The sequence below is a fragment of the Choloepus didactylus genome, chromosome 13 (assembly GCF_015220235.1).
Source record: "Choloepus didactylus isolate mChoDid1 chromosome 13, mChoDid1.pri, whole genome shotgun sequence".
NCBI lineage: Eukaryota > Metazoa > Chordata > Mammalia > Pilosa > Megalonychidae > Choloepus > Choloepus didactylus.
This window is the reverse complement of record NC_051319.1, coordinates 84,670,751-84,691,368: the sequence shown is the minus strand read 5'-3', so window position 1 is coordinate 84,691,368 and position 20,618 is coordinate 84,670,751. Positions and strand designations below refer to the sequence as shown.

The 20,618-nt window shown below is 50.6% G+C and overlaps 3 protein-coding genes across 12 annotated transcripts; 2 read left to right on the top strand and 1 right to left on the bottom strand.

Moving 5' to 3' along the window:
* The first annotated feature begins 755 nt into the window (after positions 1-755).
* LOC119507772 lies at positions 756-8,905 on the top strand. Its single transcript, XM_037800925.1, is given in 10 exon segments — positions 756-1,231; positions 1,365-1,570; positions 2,102-2,188; positions 4,192-4,319; positions 5,331-5,527; positions 5,530-5,544; positions 5,614-5,697; positions 7,532-7,702; positions 8,496-8,645; positions 8,714-8,905. Coding segments are annotated over 10 exon segments (1,299 nt in total). The 5' UTR covers positions 756-1,162.
* Positions 8,906-9,790: 885 nt separating this feature from the next.
* Positions 9,791-14,477, bottom strand: SLC35A4 (solute carrier family 35 member A4). Its single transcript, XM_037801151.1, has 3 exons — positions 14,064-14,477; positions 12,891-12,989; positions 9,791-12,281 (listed from the first exon to the last, which is right to left on the bottom strand). The coding sequence occupies exon 3, from the start codon at positions 11,686-11,688 to the stop codon at positions 10,714-10,716; it is 975 nt and encodes a 324-aa protein (XP_037657079.1). The 5' UTR covers positions 11,689-12,281; positions 12,891-12,989; positions 14,064-14,477; the 3' UTR covers positions 9,791-10,713.
* APBB3 (amyloid beta precursor protein binding family B member 3) lies at positions 14,338-20,578 on the top strand. 10 transcript variants are annotated; one of them, XR_005211355.1, is made up of 13 exons: positions 14,338-14,728; positions 15,013-15,176; positions 15,256-15,332; positions 15,935-15,995; positions 16,198-16,344; positions 16,470-16,597; positions 16,858-16,863; positions 17,034-17,148; positions 17,291-17,375; positions 17,650-17,733; positions 18,001-18,116; positions 18,194-18,443; positions 20,026-20,164. XR_005211355.1 is itself a non-coding variant. In XM_037801149.1 (13 exons), the coding sequence occupies exons 1-13, from the start codon at positions 14,680-14,682 to the stop codon at positions 20,260-20,262; spliced, it is 1,461 nt and encodes a 486-aa protein (XP_037657077.1). In that variant the 5' UTR covers positions 14,345-14,679; the 3' UTR covers positions 20,263-20,578. The 10 variants fall into 10 exon arrangements, 8 of the variants coding, with proteins under 8 accessions (XP_037657077.1, XP_037657073.1, XP_037657078.1 ...); XM_037801149.1 differs by having other exon boundaries at positions 14,345-14,728; positions 18,252-18,443; positions 20,026-20,578; XM_037801145.1 differs by having other exon boundaries at positions 14,345-14,728; positions 17,013-17,148; positions 18,252-18,443; positions 20,026-20,578.
* Positions 20,579-20,618: the final 40 nt, after the last annotated feature.

The window sequence follows — 20,618 nt, the reverse complement described above, 5'->3', positions numbered from 1 at the left end:
CACAGGCTATGCTGACTGTGGTGGTTGAAGTGGAGCTAGGTGGGGGATCAGGTGAGAAACTCCCCTACATTCATACTCAGAGATCTTGCAGCCTAGGAGAGCCTCTTGGGAGACGGTAAGGGATAGGCCAGCTCAGCTTGAGAAACTGAGGCAAAAACCAAGAGCTGGACTCAAGAGTCCTGGAAGCCTAGTTTCCATCAGGAGAAGTGACATGAAGTCCACTTATCTCAGGTCCTGAGGAGACCTGTGACCCCACACTCCTGGATGGACCCACCAGCCTCCGCCTGCTTCAGCCAGGGACTCTGGAGACTCAGGTAAAGATGGGGTGGCGTTACGGTGGGGGCAGAGAAGATGGGGTGACACTGCTGACCCTAGCCCTGCACACAGAAACTGTGCCTGAACTCTGACAGAGTCCTGGGTCCTGATGCTGCTCAGGTAGGAGGATCTCATAGGAAAGTGGGAGCAGGAAGGCTTCTGGCCCCTGGATCCTGGGGTTCTGACAACCTATGAACCCCTTTCCTCAAGGCAGGCTGGGATAGGGCACCAGAGTCAGGGGGATGTGCCTGGGTGTCACTGCAGGAGGCCGAGCAGGAGCTGCTGGCACGAGTCCAGGCTCAACTGTGCTCCATGAGTTGAGGGTACCGTGTGTCCCTGCTGCTCCGGGGCTGGGAAACAGAAGCACCCCGGCTCGTGCCACAGGTACGTCCCAGGAGATCTTTGCTTTCTCCTTGCCTCGCCAGTTGGAGTAGGTGCCCTCCCTGGTGGTCCTATAGTGCCCTGTGGTTCATGCAGGGCATTTTTCCAGGGCCAATGGATGCAGCTGTTGGGAGGTCAGGGGAGGCTGGCGCCGAAGGGGTGAAAATCAGGGAAGGGTAGCATGCGAAGATCAAATATCACAATACTTGGCAACAAGAATAATGATAAACCTGCAATTTTGCTTTTGGGGCATCATCAAAATGTCTCCAACTCAAAACAGCTGCCTCAGAACCTTTCACATGCCCCTGCCCTAGCAATCAGTTGGTGTCATTGAAAACTCCTGCTCACTTCTCTGGCACCCCGTGAACCCTGAGGGCATGGGGCCCAGCACAGACTTTGCCCTCAGGAAACATTTAATCCTTTCTCACTCCCCACTGAACCTCTTTCTCCACTTTAGCTGCTGCAGATGCTATTTGAGGAAGCTCTGCCCCTCAGGGGCTCCGAGCACATCCTTAGTACTCTCAGCCTGGGGCAGGTGAGGGTCTTGTGTCAGGGAGAGAGGGGACCTGGGAGGTGTTGCTGCTGAAAAGGCCTGAGACTTACAGGGAGCTGGAAGAGCTGGGTCTAGCCCTACTCGGCCACTCACCAATGGGGTCTTGCCTCTCTAGGGTCTCCTTTTCCTTGACTGTGAAATGGCTGAATTCTTGGTTCCCTCCCCGTGGGAGGATCAGTTGCACTGGAGGCTGGGGAACTTCTCAGTTTGTGACAGGTCTTGTGCTTGTGTGATCCCGGCTGAGCCCCACTGGGAGTGCCCAGGACCTGCTCTCTTCAGGCGCGAGAACCTGTTGGTGCTGGATGTGCCCCCTCTGGGTTTGTGAGTGTCCAGGGCCCACCAGGGACAGAGGGTACTTGTCTCAAGGCAGGGCTGATGTCCCCCATGTCAAGCCCTTGGAGGTTTCTGCCCAATGCCACACAAGTGGAGAAAGCTCTGAGCTTGGGTTCATGCTTCCAGAGCCTGGTGCTGCTCCCAGAACCCCCTCCCGCCCTCTTCCCTTTGTTCTAAATTCCCATCCCTCTCACTTCTGTCACCTCATCCTCTTAAGCTTTTTAACTCTCTCCCCCATCCCCTTGTCCCAAGTCAGTCATGAACACACTGGGTGATATTGTGCATCTCACTGAGTAGTTTCTCCATCTGTAAAAGGGGTGCAATCCCAATTATCCTGTTTCCCTCACTGGACAGATGACAGGAGAAAAATTATGATCAGGAAGATGAGAGGCTTTTATGGGATATACTAAACCCGGAGTCTTTGGGATGATTGTTACAGGCTCTGGGGACCAGCATGATTCTTGGGGGTTGGGCAAAACCCTGGTACTCAGGAATTGAGCTCAGACTCCATTTCTCCAGGGTGGTGGAAGATGCCAGTGAAGTAGAGGTGTCTGACCCAAGAGCTGCCTCAGAGCTGTACCTGCAGGCTGCAGGTGGTGAGGGCAGGTGAGCCTAGGAGAGCACTTGTCACCCACCATCCCCTAGGCCTCTGGCCTCAGCCCACTCCTTCCTTCACAGGGCCTGCTCTCTGCTCACTGTCACCATGTCCTGCCCAGGGCCTGACTCCCCCGAGGGGCCTGGGACTCAGGGAATGTGGTGAGGGGCCTTGCAGATTCTGCAGCTCCCAGGGGCTCTGTGAGTCAATAGCACCTGCTGATTGGGAGTGAGGGCGGGGGGTGGTGGTGGATTGTATGTGGCTGGCTGAAATATGGGTGTAGAGGCCCAGGGCAGCGTCAGAGTGTCAACCCTTTTCTTCAACTCCGACTGTAAGGGCACCCCAGAGGCAGGCTAAGACCCTTTGTGGGCAGATGATGCGGTCAAAGAAAACTGGGTGGAGGGTGAGTTGAGCTATTAATTGAACATTAACATTGTCAGCCACTGTTTTTCATATGCCGATAAGTGCACCAGGGGCAGTTCTGCAAATAATGCCTTTGAATATTTTTGTCTGAGTCTTCAGATTTTTTTTCCTGTTTTTCTCCTACTACCCTTTTATTTTTACATTTTAAATTCATCTTCAGCCACTTACATTTCTTCTGACCTATCAGACTGAAAACATGGAAAGAACCTAAATGTCCAAAACCAAGATTGGAAATTTCCACCTAACCATTTCTTCATGCCCCACTTTACATCCCTTACTCAGTGCTCAAAAGTTATGAAAACATGAACTGGTGACAGAAAATAACTATGTCAAATTAATTTGCAAAATTTTAAAAATTATGAAAACATTGCCAAATTCAAAGCATCTGAAAATCAAACTAGAAAAAAACAAAAAAGAAAAAAATTGCTCTAAATTCTAGAATATTCCAAAGCCTATTCTTTCTTTTTTTGTGTGTAACAATATGTTTTTCAAAGCTTTATTGAAATATAATTCATATACCAGAAAATTCACTTTTTAAAAATGTACAATTCAGTGGCTTTTAGTATATTCACAAAGTTGCTCATTGATCATCACTATCTAATTCCAAAACATTTTCATCATCCTAAAAAGACTTGCTGTCATGCATTCCTGCCCCTAACTCCCAGCCTAAGGCAAACACTAATCTACTTTCTATCTCTATAAATTTTCCTATTCTGGGCATTTCATATAAATGGAATCATACAATATGTGGTCTTTTGTATCTAGCTGCTGCTTCTTAGCATAATGTTTTGAAGATTCATCCATGTTGTAACATCAGTACTCCACTCTTTTTTATTGCTGAATAATATTCCACTGTATGGATATACCACACTTTATTTATCCATTCATCAGTTGATGGGCATCTGGGTTGTTTCCATTTTTGGCTATTATGAATAAATGCTGCTATGAACATTCATTTACAAGTTTTTGTGTAGACACATGCTTTCATTTCTCTTGGGTAGATATACCTAGGAGTGGAATTTCTAGGTCATATAGTAATTCTATATTTTTGAGGAACTGTCAGACTGATTTCCAAAGCAACTGCATAATTTTATATTTCCACCAGCAATGCATGAGGGTTCCAATTTTTCCATATCCTCACAACATTTGTTATTGTCCGTTGTTTTTTATTATAGCCGTCCAAGGGCATGTGAAGTGATATCTCACTTGGTTTTGATTTGCACTTCCTTAATGACTAATGATGTTGCACATACGTTTATTGGCCATTTGTATATCTTCTTGGAGAAATGTCTATTCAAATCCTCTGTCCGTGTTCAAATTATTTGTCATTTTATTATTGAGTTGTAAGAGCTCTTTATATATTTTGAATAAAGTCTTTTGTCAGATATACACTTTAAATTTTTATCATGAGGATATATTTACTCTATAATAAAAAATAATAAAATAAAGATCTATACAATGTTGCAAATTTGTTCTGTGGTGTGCAGAAGTTACTGGAAATGGTCAACCCTTCCATTGGAGTGTGATTCTGGTGAATTTGTTTCCCCACGCCTCATCAGACGTCCCTTCTCTTCTTCTCCCACTCTGGCAGAGCCTGCCCCCTGCTGCAGGTACTGGCTGGTACAGTTGTTGAAGTGGAGGGTTCTTTGCCCTGGATTGTCTCATGGCTCCTGGGAGGAAATAGCTACAGTAGCCTACTGCTTCGCTTGGACCCCCAAGGTGCTCCAGGGGATGTTATGGGATTTTTTTTTTAAGCTTTGGGATCTGGCATTAGACCTTGCTCACCCTCCCCCCACCCAGCCCCAGCTCCAGGCCAGAGACTGTCTGACTCTCTGGGAGGTCTGGGATCCAGGGGGTCCTAGACTGCCTGGGCTGATAGTAACAGCAACCCTTCACTCTTCAGAAGCCTTCAACATCTTACCCAGCACTTTTACACTGACTGATTCGTAACTCCCTAAGGCAAATTTAATTTACAGATGAGGAAATGGAGGGTCAGGAAGGGGAAGGCCTATTGTCACACACCCATTAAAACTCAGGCCTCTCTGAAATGTTATCAGGGATTTGCTTCAAAATAATATGAGGGAAGTCAGGTGGAGGGCATAAATCAAACAAGAATGGCTGTAAGTTCATAATTGTTGGAGCTGGGTCATGGTAGGTTCATAGAGATGGATTTCCTATACTTTGTATATATTTGAAAACATATGTAATAAAAGTTTTTTTTTAAAAAAAGAAAGAAAGCCAGGCCCTCTGACTCCAAAATCAACAAAATGCCTATTCATTCCGCCAACATTTTCCAAGAACTCCCCTTGTGCCAGGCCCTGTGGAATGAGGAAGATAAGCTGGGGCAGTCCATACCTGGAAGGATAAAGCAGTGGGGGACAGACATGTAAATGTTTACAGACCAGTTTGGTATCATGATTAAAGGCACAGTCTTTAGTGTCAGACAGGACTGGGCTGGATTCAGCTCTGTCACTAGGAAGATACTTGACCTCTCTGAGCTTCAGTTGCCTCATCTGGAAAATGTAGGGGGAGGTAGGATATATTAGATGTTGCCTCATTGGAGTGCTGAGTGGATAAAAGGAGGCAATCCATGAAAAACAGCGCAGTGCCATCAAACGTGTAAAAGCCGTTTTTATGAATAGTATTATTAATAAAAACTGAAAGTATTACAGGCAGTGTACTTTGGAGTTCCGAGAATGGAAGAATTCACTCTGAGTTTTCCATTACTAGGCAGCGACCTTAGCTTGCTCCAGGCTGCCCTGCTGGGGGCCGTGAGAAGGAGGATGCAGGTGAAACAGGTGACGCCAACCCTGTGGGATACAGTAGAGGAGGCCCAGGTCCGCCGGGCTGGTCTGAGGACCCTGTGTTCAGGTCTTCTTGGGGCCACCCTGACAGATGGTGGGCTCAGCCGGCTGGGCTGGGCTGAACACTGCGGGAGCTACAGGTGAGAAACGTGAGGTTGGAGGCACCTGGGCTGGCAATGGCTGGACTGCACTATACCTTCTCTCTGTAGGTGGTAAAAGCCCGGAGTCAGCGGCCAGGAAGCCAGATGCTCAGAGAGGCCAAAGCTGAGGCCAGGGTTCTCTCAGAACCACAAGTAGGTCTCTTCAGCCAACCTCTTGGGAACCCTTCCTCTTTTCTGTTTACAGAGTACTCTGAGAGGGTCCCTTCATTCATTCATTGATTTATTGATTTATTCATTCTCAAACGTTGACCATCTGCTATATGCTGTGGTCAGTGCTGTGCAGACCCCAGAAAATTCCTGTCCTCATGGAGTTTACAGTCTGCTGGAGATAAATAATTACAACTCTATGATTAGTGCTCTAAAAAGCCTAAAAATGCAAAGTTCTATAGGGCATCTTAGTTAGCCTTGGCAAGAGAGAGAAGGAAGATTTCATGGAGGAAGTGATTCCTGCAGGAGGTAGCCAGCAAAGATGAGTGAACACTGCAAGCAGAGAAAATGTCAGGCAAAGTCTCAAAGTGAGTGCTTGATCTCTTTGGGGGACTGCAAGCAGCTCAATTTGCTGGAGAACAGAGTTTTAGAGAAAGAGAGTTAGGAGAGAAGGACTGAAGAAGGAAGTGGGGGCCAGGTCATACACGACTTTTTAAATTCACTGAGCTGTTGGAACTTTGTCTTGAAGGTCAAGAAAGAGCCACTAAAGTATTTTAAGCAGAGAAGAAAACATTGTTTTCACTTTCCAGGTGAGCAAACTGAGGCTCAGAGAAAAGACGTGTTCAGAGTCATAGGGATAATCAGAGGTAGCAGAGGCGCAATCACACCCAAGTACTTAGACTTCTATCATGATGCTCTTTTCATACCCTTATGATGCATGGCATCTCTTGTGCAGAAGGGGACGATGTCTCTCTTCCATTTCCATGATTCGCTGCTGGTGGCTGGATCTGAAGTCTTTCCCCTCCAACCCCCACCCATGCCATCCACAACCTCTCCTGGTCCTTCTCTTACCTTTCCTTGTTTGTCTTTATAGCAACCTGGGCCTTGGGAATTAGGCATGTTAGCTCCCATTTGTTGAGTATGTGCCTGATACTCTGCTCAGAGCTTTAGGTGCATTATCTCATTTCATGCTCTTTACAACCTTCTGATTGGGGGACTTTTATCACTTAACATATAGTTGAGGAAATGGAGACTCAAAAAGCTAGTCACCTGTCTGTGGTCATACAACTGAGAAAGGAGGAGCTGGGATCCTACACAACTGTCTGATTTCAAAGTCCTGAGCTTAACGCACATTGTCCTGGGAAGAAGGCTGTGAAATTCCCACTCCCAATATCTTCTCAGCAGGTGAAAGATTCAGCAATAAGCTGCAGCCCAGGCCTCCAGAGTGAGCCCCAAGGTAGGTCCAGGGCTTGGGGTGGAGCTGGGGGGTCTTTTTTACCTTTGGCCTGCTTGATTGCATTTTCCTCTAGTGTCAGGAAGCACAGCACCTCTAGAACCTGGTCTCTACAAAAAGCATCCTCTCAGGAACTGTGACGAACGGGTAACATCTCATCCATTCCAGGAACTGGAAGTTGTTAGGGCAGTAGGGAGGAGGTAGGATTTGCAGAACCCAGCTAATCTACCTCCTGCTTATCCTGCCCCTACACCTTTATCTGGGAGAAATATGGAGCATCTGGCAAACGAAGGACCAGAAGGGCTACTGGGTTCCCAAGGGAGGTGCATGGGAAGGGGCTACGTTCCTACTGGATTAGGTTAGGGATGTGCAATCCTTAGGGCCTCTATGGCACCTGTTGGCAGAGTCAATCCCTTCCCATCTTCTCACTGCCTCCAAGCCTACCTAGGCTACCCTATCTCCCAGGTTCTGGGAACAGCTCTGATAACGGAAGTTCTACTGGAAAAGTTAGGCCCTGGGTTCCAAAGCTGTATGCATGCCTGGGCTTCTGGCTGAGCCTAGGCTGACCCCACTGAGGCCTGGCAGGTCCCAGAGGTGGCCCTGCAGTTCTTCCTGGCCCAGGCCCGGAGGCAGAGACTGCGAGAGCAGCACCAAACTCAGATTGAAGAAGAGCTGAAGCATTTAGAACAGCAGGAAGATGTGGTGGCAGATGACCAACTCAAAGTCCTGGTGGCTGGAGAGAAGGTAAGCAGTCAAGTAGAGAGCTTGTAGGTTCCTTCTAATTGGGCCAGGCACTGTGCTGGGGTCTGGGATTCAGTGTAATCACAACAGAGTGGTCTTTACCCTCTCTCATGGCTCTCACAGACATGTGGGGGACAGATGGGGTACTTCCCAGTGCTTATTGCTGTGATGGGGAATCTAGGGACTTGTGGGAACAAAGGGTACCTGACCCAGGCTGGAGTTAATCAAAGAAGATGTTGTCTAAGTTGAGACTTAAAGGACAAAAATATCAGCCAAGGGAATTCAGCAGACTCTGAGCTCCAGAAAGGCTGTTTTTGCTCATCGTAGAGGCACTCAGTAAATATAACTTGATTGAACAAATTAAGAAACAAATACTTTTATGGAAGGGCGGGAAGGGCGTATTCTGAGAAAGGACAATACTGTTTGTGCAAAGGTCCAGAGGGAAGGAATGGCACAAGGGCTTCTAGGAACTGCAAATTGTCCAGTCTGTCTGAAGCCTATTGGGTGAATAGTCAGAGGCAAGGCCACAAAGACAAAGGTCTTGTGTGCCATGCTTCAGGAATTGGACTTTACCCAGAGGATGATGGTAAACTACTGAAAGGTGTCACCTCAGCCGTATCCCTCATTATCCATGTGATTTTGGGCAAATTGGGTCATTTCTCTGATCCAGTTTCCAAATCTGTAAAATGGCAACTACCCCACATGGTTATTGGATATAATGAGATAATACACAAGAAGTATTTAGCACAGTGCTTGGTACACAGGCAGCACTCAATCAGGGTATGTATTATCACTGAAGGCCTCCAAGGAGAGACAGAGATGGCACCGGGAGCAGATAGTGCTGAGACTCCAGCTGGACAGCCTTCAGGCAGAGTGAGACACTGCGGAGCAGGACCTGGTAGTTCTCTACGACCTGCTCGTGCAGGCCACCACAGCCCAGGCATGCCATGTGCTGCAGGTCAGTGGGGACAGAGGGCAGACCTTGAGCTGGTTCCACAGATGGATGATGGGCCTCTCTGAATCTAGGCACGGGTGTTTCGAGCCTGGCGGAGACTATGGGAGGAACAGGCCATGACTGCAGAACATTGTCACCGCAGCCTACTGGTTGGTGTCCTGAAAGACACCATCAGCCTTGCCACCCAGAACCAGGAGCTCCAAGCCCAGAACCAGCAGCTTCGGCAGGGTGCAGACTTGGGGTGGGGGGTGGGGAGGAGGTAGTCAAGCTGGATCTCTGCTGAGAAACCTAGTGATCTGGAATCCTTCAGGGACAGTATCCTCTCTCTCTCCTCATCCTTGAGGGTCTGAGGAAGGAGAGGAAGGTGGGACACAAAAACCAACCCAACCCTCATGGATAATTAATAGCACCTATCATTCATTATTTCATTTAACCTTTTCAAGTTACCCTATTTGGTAGGTGCCATTTGATCCTCATTTCAAAGATAAGGCTCTAAAGCTCAAAGAGGTTGAAGTATTGCCTAAGGACAGTCAGGTAATGAGTGGCAGAGCCAGAATTCATATTTATATCTGGCTGGCTATAGCGCTACACTGCAGAAAGTAGAGGTTTGCTAGCTTCAGGGCATCAGAATCACCTAAGGAGCTTGTCAAGAAAATAAAGATTCCCAGCCTCCACTCCCTAAGATTCTGCTTCAGTAGGTGTGGGGTAGGTCTCAGGATTCTATTTTTAAAAAGCTCAACACGTACTCTATCACCAGGGCAGGAGTCTGGCACTCCTCTGGCCATGAGAATAGATAACAAACAGGATTATCTGTGAGGGAAAAGGAAGAAATGAGAATAAAACTACATTGGGATCATAAGAGTTTTCCAGCTTGGAGTCTACAATTTGTCATGCTGGGTCCAACATCTTCCAGTCCCAGGACTACCTACAAATTCCCCAGGACCCAAGTTTTTGCTTTAGGGAAAGCTGAAAAGCTCTGTGACAGGGAGTAGTCCCAGCTCCATGGAGGCCCCAAAGAAAATGATGCCTCTGGCAATAGCTGGGAGACGTTTTCTCCTAGTCCAGAACTTACTTGAATAAAGATACTCAGGGGAACAAAAGTATGTTTGAGTGGAGCTGTGTAACACAGAAGACACAGGACAATCGTGGCCAATTTTAAGAACCCAACCCCCAGAACACTTTATTAAGACCTTATTGCTTATGTGGTTAGAGACACTGATCGAGCTATGCGGTGCCCAGCCCCAGGTCACTCTGTGTAGAGCTTCCCCAGGCTGTTGGGAAGTGGTACAGCTAGGCAGGGGCAGAACCCAGAGTGGGAAGGATGGTGCCTCCTAGAAGCCTTGGAGGGGGCAGTGGGCTTCAAGCAAGCCCTTGGGGTGGGCAGAGATTGGGAGTGTAGGCTTAAGCCAGGGCCCAGGGGCAACATTCCCTGAGATGAGTTAAGCCCCAGCCCTCTCTGGGGTTTCCAGGAAAAAGGCTGGGTGTGGGAGCAGCATGGTGGAGAAGCAGGGGGCAAGTCTTCCAGGTGCCACTACAGCTGGGGAAGCTTGGCAGAACGACGTGGATGATGGTTGTGTAATCCGTGGCAACTGGGCTTCTTGCATGAATGTGGGGGGTGAATATCCCTTATGGGGAAGTCATGCACCATGGCTGGACTAGTACTGGGCTGCCAGCACAGGCTTGGGGATAGGGGTTCTGCTGGAGTGACCAGAGTAGGCAAGGAAAGCCATCTGGGTTCCACAGCCCCCTCTGAGCAAACTGTATTAACGTAGGATGAGGCATGGAACCTTCCCCCCTTCAGAGATGTGGTCATTCTTTGGCCTAGGTGTTTAGACTCCTTTAATTCCTAGTCTGGAAGGACTTGGGGGATGTTAAGAGGTTCCTTAACAAAACCCACTCTTCTAGTCTCCCAGGGGTACACCTTCATTCACCAACCTCCAGAGACTGAGCCAGCTGCTCTCACTTCCCAGCTTTTCTCACAAGGCACTTGTTTCCAGGCTGCTGAGGGCAGGAGAGGGCTGGGAGGTGGCTCTGATGGTGGCGCCCAGACTACAGGGTCAGGGTCAGGAGGCTACTGGCTGCCATAGTACAGGTGCACAGCCAGGCCAATGAGCAGTGTGGCCAGGAAGAAGGCGGCTGTGAGTTGCAGCCGCAGCAGGGCTGCTGAGAGCATAGCGTTTACCACCAGTGAGCAGGATACAACAAAAAGGCGTGTGATGCTGCTGCCATGCTTCATGACAGCTGACATGAGCAATCCATTGACTGCCTGGCTCAGCACCATGAGAGCTGCCCATCCTGAGAAACCCTCCAAGAGGCTGGGGCCAGAGCTGCTGCCTGCGTGCAGACCCAGGTTCAGGAGCACACCGAAAGTGTAAACGAAGAGGTTCTGAAGTGCCAGGGGCAGCTTCTGCCGCTTCATGAGCAGCTCTGTGTACACAGATGACAAGCCTGAGATGAAGCAGTATAGGAGAAGGAGCAGCAGTCCCAGGGGAGTGATATGCAGGGGCATGGGGCCAGCAGCAGCTGCTGGATGGGGCCCAGGGAGAGTGTTCCAGGGGTCCTGGAGGCCACCAGCTGTATAGCAGGCCCCTGCTGCCATCAGCAGCAGCAGTGCTAACCCCTGGCGAGCAGAGAGGCGGTGCCGGAGGCAGAGGCAGTAGAACAGGGCCGTGCTTCCAATCTTGAGATTGCTCAGCACCTGGTAGGTGCTGGGGTCCATGTAACGTTGAAGGTAGATCACTAGGTTGTTGTTGGCGCCATAGAGCAGAGCTGATACTGCGAAGGGGGCAGCATGGCGAAAGGGCAGGGCCCTCCGGGGCCATGCTTGCCAGTCCACCAGGAGGGAGAAAGCGCACAACAGCAGCTTGGTCAGCTCGGTCAGTAGCACGGCTGAGGAGGGCCGGAAGGGCACCTGGCCATCCACATGGCACAGTGCCAGCAGTGGGGCATGGGCACCATACATGGCAGTGGACAGGAGTAGCATCAGGGTCCAGCGTGCCTGCCTGTGACGGCCCAGGCCTGGCATACCCCCATCTTCTACACTCATGCCCACACCAGACCCTGTGGGGAGTGTGACACGTTTGGGGAAAATCAAGTTATGGAGCCAGCTCCAAGGACGGGGGAGCTGTGGTACATCACCAGAGAGAATACTGAGGATTAGAGTCAGTTGTAAACTCCACAGTCAAGGATGGAAGAGGAAGGGGTTGGTGGCCCTTGAAGTCAAAGTCTTGGGGCCAATCCGATGGGGTTAGGGAGTCCACAGGGCACACTGATGAGCCACTGTCTACCTTCTGCAGGAAGGGAAGCAGGGATGAGGGTGGCAGGAAGGGTGGAGACCGCAAAGGTGTGACAGACAGGGAAGCCAAATATGGTGCCTGTGGTTGAAAGGCCTCAGCCTGTAGGCCCTAGCTGCTCATCCTGCCTTCCCCACAGGATCCAGAGCTAGTCAGGCCCCTTGCGCAGTGACCGCAGATAGTCCCTCAATGTTTTCTCCACATTGGGCACAGCATATGTTTGAGCTGTGTAGATGCCAGTGCAGGTGCCCACGACAAAGCCCAGTACTGCTGATGCCCTCAGTTTAGCTACCACATAGCCAGCCAGGAAGCCTTTGAGGAATGGGGAGGACAGGAGCGAGCCATCCTATGGAGGTAAACACAAGAGGAGACTCAACAAGGCCCTCTCTTCTCTAATCAGGAGCTACTAACACGCCACCTGCCTCTCCTCATGCTGGACAATTGTGGTATTCTCTCCAAAGATTTTCTCAAAGTTCTGAAGCCAGAAAAAGAACCTCAGGGTCCTGATCACACAATCTCAGAACTCTGAGGTCAGAAGGTTCCAACTATACAGAACTCCACGGTCTCAAGACTACAGAGACGTCCCTGAGGAATCTGACCTGCCTGCTTCTCTAGCCTCATTTCATAGGATGCCCCACCCCCCGCCCCGCCACCTTCCCACTCCAGCCAAACTGACCTGGTGTCACCCTCATTACTTATCATGCTACTTCCTACTATTAGGGCTTTGCATATGCTATTCCAACTGCCTGGAATGTTCTTTTCTCCCCTCTCTACCTAGTTAACTCTTATGTAAACTTAATATCCCAGCTCAAGTGCTATTTTCTCAGGAAAACTTTCCTAGGTGTTCTGAGAAGAGACCCTCAATAATCACTGTTGAATAAACCTCTACCAACCCATTCAACCCTCTCAAAGGCATGTTGGGCAATAAACCTTAAGGGGGGGTGCTAGCCCCTACCTGGCCAACACCACTGTTGACTTCATCTTCCACGCGCCGCTGCAGGCGCTCCAGCTGATTCTTGAGAAATGCCAGGTCCTTAAGCTTGGGAAGGGAATCCTAGGAAAGGGAGAAGTTGGCTCCAGCAGATTGACCAACTCCAACCCCCTGCTCAAGTCTATTAGAGGCTGGGTGGTGGGATGGGGTGGGGTGGGAGGGTTAGGTGAGCCTGAGAAACCACTTCCTAGAAACCCTTCCTGTGAGGGCAGTGGTAGAAGAAGAAAGGCATTGAAGGCACAGAATTCACATGGGGGTCAGGAAAGGGGTGATAGATGGGGTTTGCACCAGTAACTTACAACTACCACTATAGGAACTGCATACAGCAAGCAGTGTGTAGGGGAGGCAGCAGGAACAGCTAGAGAACCTCCAATTAGATTTATTAGGAAAATATTGACTAGACTATAAGCTCCCTGAAAGTGGTAACAGGTTTTTCTTGTCTGTTTTGTCTCTGGGCCTGGCACAGGCTTTGGAATCAAACAAGTAAATGTGCAGGAGGTGCTGAACTTCCAGATCAATGGTAAGTAATGGACTGAGACAATTCCCTGGACAATTTGGAGGTAACCCTGATTTCTCCTTGGGCTTCCTCCCCTTCCCCCCACCAGCTATCACAAACCTGAAAGGGTGAGTGAATGGATGGGAGGGGGAATGACTTTGCAAGACTGAGAAAATGTCCTGGCGGTTTTTGATCACGTATAAGTATGAAATTCAGTGAGTGCGCAAGAGAGCGTTTGAATATGGATCTGAATGTCGGAAACATCGTAACTTCAGGAGGGAACTTTCGGGGATCGGAGAGTGGGGCTGAGTGTAACTGTGCATGAAAGTGTGAAGGGAGCGAATGCGTGCAGGATGCGAGTGCATTAGAAGGAATGTGTTTGAATGTGTAACGGGATCGTGATGGTCCCCGGGAGGAGGACAGACACTTCGGGGATCCCGAGCTCCTCACGCGTCACATAATGCTCCCCCCAGTCCGCACTATCAAGACAGGCGACCTGCGCGAAAGACCGCCCCTAGGGAAAACAAGGCGCACCCCTGAGCCTCCCCTGGGCCGCTCCAGTGACGCCTCTCACTAGGACCAAAAAGGTCATGGAATGTGAAAACCACGCCCGACCTCGGGTCCCCTTTACGTTCACTCACCTTGTCATCCGCCATCTTCCCCGCCGAACTTATTGCGCAGGCGCAGCCCTGCCTCCCTCATGCCACAGTGATGACTATCTTCATTAAGGGCAGAGGCACTTCCGGGACATTTTTGAAAAGGGTAAGGTGCTTTCCTGGCCGCCAAGCCCTGACAATTCTGGTCTTCGCAGAAACTCCTACGTCACCCCTCCCGCAGGGTCCCCAGGCTGCATGTGCGCGCGCGCCTGCGACGTGGGCGCGATGATTTCACTCGTGCGTATACGCGCGCAGTGCACGTTCCCTCTGGGCTGGCCTTCCGCTGCCTGGTGATCTCATATTTGCGTCGTGGTGTCCGCGAGTCTGCAGGAGTGTGAGAGCCTATGCCGACCCCGCGCACGAAACACGCACCCACTTGGGGATCCAGCCGCCTGTTTACAGACGCCACTCCTTCGGCGGGCGGTGCTGCTCAGGCCCTCCCCTTTCCGCCTGGCCTCTGCCCCGCCCCTTGTTTGTTGGCCCCAGCTGTCCCGGCCGTCTCCCGCGCAGAGAGGCTGGGCTTTTAGGCGCCGCTGATCCGGAGGTCGCCCTGGGCCGAGAGTGCTGGCCGGCCAAGGCCGGCGGGGACGCGGCCGGGTCTATGCTGGGCAAGGATTACATGTTGGCCATCATTCTGGTCAACTGCGATGGTGTGCACGGAGGGTCCCAGTGGGAGGACCGGGAGCTGAGGGGAGACGAGGGACTGCGAGAAGCTACCCCGAAGCTCAAAGACAGGGTGGGGGGACACATTTCTGGGTGAAGACCAGGGAATGAAGGAACCCTTATCTTTGCATCGCGATATCTCCGAGGTTGGAGAGCCTGGACCTCCAGCCTAAAAGCTGTCTCCTTTGGGATCGAGGTAGGGTTATGGCAGGATGTTATGCTAAACCCACATATAATATGCTGTCCTTCCCCTCACCCCGTGTTCTTGTAGATGACTTATGGGGGGATCAGAGTCTGGAGTGGGAGTCAGGTCTTCCCCCTGGCTGGAGAAAAATCCGCGATGCTGCAGGTACTTACTATTGGCATGTACCCAGCGGCAGCACCCAGTGGCAACGCCCGACCTGGGAGCTAGGAGATTCAGAAGACCCAGGCACGGTAGGTGGAGTGTGAGAAGGGGGCCTGAGCACATGTATGGACCTAGGCCTGCTGCTGCATTGATCTAATCTCTCCACAGGGAATGGAGAGGATATGGGGCCTGCGGCCCCCCAAGGGGAGATCCTTCTCCAGCCTGGAGAGCTCACTGGACCGGAGGTAACAGGAATGGGCCAGGCAAAGTGAAAGGCTTAGGGCACCATGGCTCTCAAAGACGCAGCTGGGCCCACGGTCTGCTTTGCTTTCTATCTCAGGTTTTGGGCTCTGTCCCATGTTTTGGGCTCTGTTCTGTGTTCTTGGCTTTATTCCATGTTCTTGACTCTCCCAGTATTTTGAGTTTTTTCCAAGCTCTATATTTTGCTACTTGTTCTTTCTGTATTCTGGATCCTGATCCACTATGTTCTAGACCTTGGTCATTGTCCTGGGCTCTGTCATAGGAGTTCCTGCCTTGTGGTCTAGATTCTCTTGTCTCCATTTGGGGCCCTGGTCCACATTTTGGACCCTGCTCCATGTTTGTGAGTCTTATTCTATATCATGCCTTTTTCAATATTCTGGGTCCTGTGTCCTGAGTTCCCTCAAGTTCTAAGCCATACTGTATGTTATATTTAAAAAATATGTTCCAGGCCTTGCACTGCTCTGGCTCTATATTCGGAATACTATATTCTGAGCTATATCCCATATCCTGTGCCCTTCCAGTAGTTTGGGGCCACCAGTGCCCCTGTAGGAAGGGTGGTCCTCTTACCAGCTCTGTTCTGTTCCAGTAACTCCCTGTCCTGGTATGGTGAGGAATCCTACATCCAGAGCCTGGAGCCAGGGGCTAAGGTAGTGATTTGGGCTTAAGGGTAAGCCCAGAGCGTTGTGAGGAGGGGATGTCCCATGGGAGAGGTTGGGGTGGGATTGAGCTAAGCAGATGTGATCAAGGGTCTAAGAAGGACATCCTGGAGTGTTTATATTTGTGGGGTCTGTGGTACCTCCCACCTTACTCTATCCCTATTCAGGGTCCTCCTTTCCCCCTGACCCATAGTGCTTTGCAGTTCGCTCTCTGGGCTGGGTAGAGGTACCCGAGGAGGACCTGGCACCAGGGAAGAGCAGCATCGCAGTCAATAACTGTATCCAGCAGCTGGCCCAGACCCGTGGCCGGAGCCAGATCCCAGATGGTGCCTGGGGTGAGGTGAGCTGGCTGGTTCTCTGAGGCATTCAACCCAGGGCCCAGGAGAGGTAGTTGTCCCTGAATTGCCTGGCCTTCAGTGACAACTATCTTCACCTGAATTCTTGGCTGACTTCTATCTTTGGCAGGGCCAAAACATGCTGATGATCCTGAAGAAAGATGCCATGAGCCTGGTGAATCCCCTGGACCACAGTCTGATCCACTGCCAGCCTCTGGTGCACATTCGTGTATGGGGTGTGGGCAGCTCCAAGGGCCGGTGAGGGCCCTTACACACCCCTCTTTCCCTCAAGCAAGAGCTGCTTATCCCCTCTCTGCAGGCTGTGTTCCCCACTGATGCTGACCCCTTGTACTTGAACCCCTGGACACAGATCCTCTGACATTGGACCCAAGCACCGCCTTCCAAGCACTGGTCCAGCCCTGTTGGGGGAGGGTGGGTCTAGCTCAGCACGGATGAATAGGGAAAAGCCTGAGAGGTGGGCTGACTCTCTCTTGTGCTCTCACATGCTTCTGGAACAGTGACAGGTGAGTGACAGCCAAGCGCCCTGAGCTCCCAACCCTGACCTTCCTGCTCCATTCCTGCCATAGCCCTCATCTGACATTCTAGCCTCCTGCAGGCCTAGCCCCTACCCCAGACCCACTCTGCCCCTGCCCCATCTTTGACCCTGTCCTAGCACCATCTCTGACCCTGCCAGGGATTTTGCTTTTGTGGCGGGTGACAAAGACAGCTGTATGCTCAAGTGCCATGTGTTTCGCTGTGACGTCCCTGCCAAGGCCATCGCCAGTGTCCTACATGGACTCTGTGCCCAGGTAAGGGTCAGGGATGGGGTAAGGAATGTGGGTATGGAGCCAGGTGTGAAGTTTTCATAGTGGCCAGGGCAGGGTGAGGTTGGCCCCCTCAGCTTGATTCTCTCCTCTCCCTGTGCCTCATTCTGTCTGCATTGTGTTTCAGATCTTGTCAGAGCGAGTAGGGGTCAGTGGTGGTACTCCTTGCTGTTCTCTAGACCCCATCTCCCCTGAAGACCTGCCTCGGCAAGGTATAGGGGTACTGCATTGCAGCATTAGGAGTGCTTTGGTGAAAGATGGGGGAAGGGGTCTTGGCTATTTGTTACCTCCCTGGAGATATGGGACTTATCCATATCCTTATCCTTATCCAGTAGATAAGGGGTCCCAAGTTCTGAATTTGAAGAGGAACATCTGTGGGACTTCCTTCTATAGTTCCAGCTCTGGCCTGGGCCCTGCCTTACTCATAAAGGGGGGGTAGGGTGTGATTGAGAGAGTGCCCAGGCCAACCTGGTGTGTATATTTCAGTGGAGCTGCTGGATGCGGTGAGCCAGGCTGCTCAGAAGTATGAGGCATTGTACATGGGGACCCTGCCAGTCACCAAAGCCATGGGTGAGGACTGAGGGTTAGAGGAGGTGGGTTGCATAGGCCAAGGGAAAGGTGGGTGAAGTCAGGTCTACCAGCATTTCTCAGAGTGTTCTCATGGTCCTTTATAGCCTGGGATGTGTACCACCCTTCCTAACTCAGGATTCTCAGCCAAGCCCCAGCTATCCTATTCTTATCTCTGTGAATCCAAATCAGTGAAAGGGGCCCAGACCCTTCCCATAGACTGTTTCTTTCCTTATGGCTGGGAGACCCCATGGTGGGCATGTCCCCCAGGCATGGATGTGCTGAACGAGGCCATTGGTATCCTCACTGCTCGGGGTGACCGGGACACTTGGGTCCCCACCGTGCTCAGTGTGTCTGACTCTCTCATGACTGCACATCCTGTTCAGGTACCAGAAGAGGGTGAGGTTGGGGGTTATGGAGGGGAGGGTAGGGATGCTGAGGAGTCATTGCTTGCTGTTGGAAGGGCTCAGTGGATCTGGCCAATGCCTGGCCCTCTAGTGACCAGAGCCTGGTGTGGGCAGGCAGAGGCTGGTGCAGAGGAGGAGCCGCTGTGGCAGTGCCCTGTGCGCCTTGTGACCTTCATTGGTGTTGGCCACGACTCACACACCTTTGGCCTTATCGCTGACCTGGGCCACCAGAGCTTCCAGTGTGCAGCCTTCTGGTGCCAGCCCCATGCAGGGGCACTCTCCGAAGCTGTGCAGGCTGCCTGCATGGTGAGTTTGGGGTGAGAATGGGTGGGGAGGGTTGCCCTGTAGCTGCTCTGTACTGGTGACTGGGGCTTAGGATCTGCAGCCTCTCCAGAGATCACAAACCAGCAATCCCCAGGCTGACTCTGGCCCACTTGCGTTTCATTTGGCCCTCACACTGTTTTTAAAAAGTTTTAATTAGTTGTCAATATTTAAAAGCCAGGACATTTCATGTAGTAATTGTTATTCCTGTTTTTCTTAAAATATCAGGGACTCTGGCATTGGTTCCACACATATAAATTTCAACATGCAGCTGGAATTGTGTAGGGGCTGTGCCCCTTCAGGGTAGGCATTGCCATTCCTGTATGTCTCATTTAGGTTACTTCCTGGCATCTGTGGGCATTTGAGAGTGGGACATTTGTACTCTGTTAGCTCAGTTCATTAATTCATTCAACAAATATGAGTGCCTCCAGAGTATCAGGCACTATAACATACTTGACTGTTGGAATTCAGTGGTATGAGGGTACAGCTCTTGCCCTCATGAACAGGCCAAAAAGTTATATCCTAGAGGATGATGGAGCAGAAGGCCCCAACCTAGCTTCAAGGATTCCGGAAGACTTCCTGGAAGAGGTGATGGGAAACTGAGAGTTGAAGTTCCTAGGAGGAGTTAGCCAGGTGAAGGGGAGTGGGGCAGAAGGTGTGCCAGATATAGGAAATCTCAGCTGTGAAGGTGAGAGAGGTTGGTAGATTAGAGTATCTGAAAGAATCTGTATCTGGAGTGCAAGGGGAGATAAAATGAGAGATGAAGACAGAAAGAGTGGCAGAAACCAGGTCATTACTTTTATTATGGCAACATATATTTACAACATAACATTTCCCATTTTTACCATTTTCAAGTATACAATTCAGTCATGTTAATTACTTTCTAAATGTTGTGCTATCATCACCACCATCCATTACTAAAACTCCATCACCCCAAACAGAACATTGAAAGGTTTTGAGCAGGACAGTGAAGGCAGGTTTGTGGATGAGGAAGACCACTTATATTATGGGTAAAAGATTTGGAGGACACAAGAGGAAGTAGGAAGGCTGTTGAAATAGTTCAAATGAGAGATGATTGGGCAGTTGCATTGGGAATGGAGTTTGGATTGTAGACTCTCCCCTTGAGTAGGAAACTGCTGTGCCTGGGACCAATCCAGGAGAGGCAACATAGTGGTAGGTGTGGTTAAGAGTATAGGTTCTGGAGTCAGACAGAACTAGTTTGAATCCCAAGTCTACCATTTTCTGGCTATGGGACCTTAGTTATTTACTCTTTCTGAATCAGTTTTCTTATTCACAAAATGGGGATAATTATATCTCATAAATAATTGTGGATCAAATTAAGTTCTGTAAGATACTCAGTGCAGTGTCCAGTCCTCAAGTGCTCAGTCAATATCAGGTTTCAAATTTTTGTTACTGAGCCATTTGGGAATGCTGTAGGGGCTCCAGATGTGGCCGACTATCAGCCTCGTATCAGATGGAAGCCTTGGGCAGTTCTCTGTCCAGCAGAAGCTTTCAGGGAGTCCAGGGGCAGAAAATAGTTGGCTCCTCACATTCCCCTTCTCCCTAGGTTCAGTACCAGAAGTGTCTTGTGGCCTCTGCAGCTCGGGGCAAGGCCTGGGGTGCCCAGGCCCGTGCCCGCCTGCGGCTCAAGCGGACCAGCTCCATGGACTCCCCAGGAGGTCCCCTGCCTCTCCCCCAGCTTAAAGGAGGGGTTGGGGGTGCAGGAGCAGCCCCTCGAAAGCGGGGTGTCTTTTCTTTTCTTGATTCCTTCCGGCTGAAACCCTCTCTGCTCCATATGCCCTAAATTGATCTGAGAGGACTGGGGAAGGAGACTCTGGGTCCATGACCAGCTCTACTCCCTTCATTCCCCAGGGGCCTGCAGCCTCTCACCCCTTGGAGCCTTCTCTGCCTGCCCCTCCGGTCCTTGCCTACCTTCTGTTTTTTGCCCAATTTATTGTTTGTATGAATGATTGAGAGGCTCTGCATCACAACCTAGGCTCCTGGCTCCGCTTTCCTTGGGTTCCTGTATTCCTTGTCCCTGTTCAGCCCTGGACAGTTGGCTCTACCTCAGCAACACTTTATAGCAAAACCAGTGCAAATAAAATCCCTCAGTGACCTCATTGGTGTGTGTATATTGGGCCTGGGACAGGGTTGAGGGCC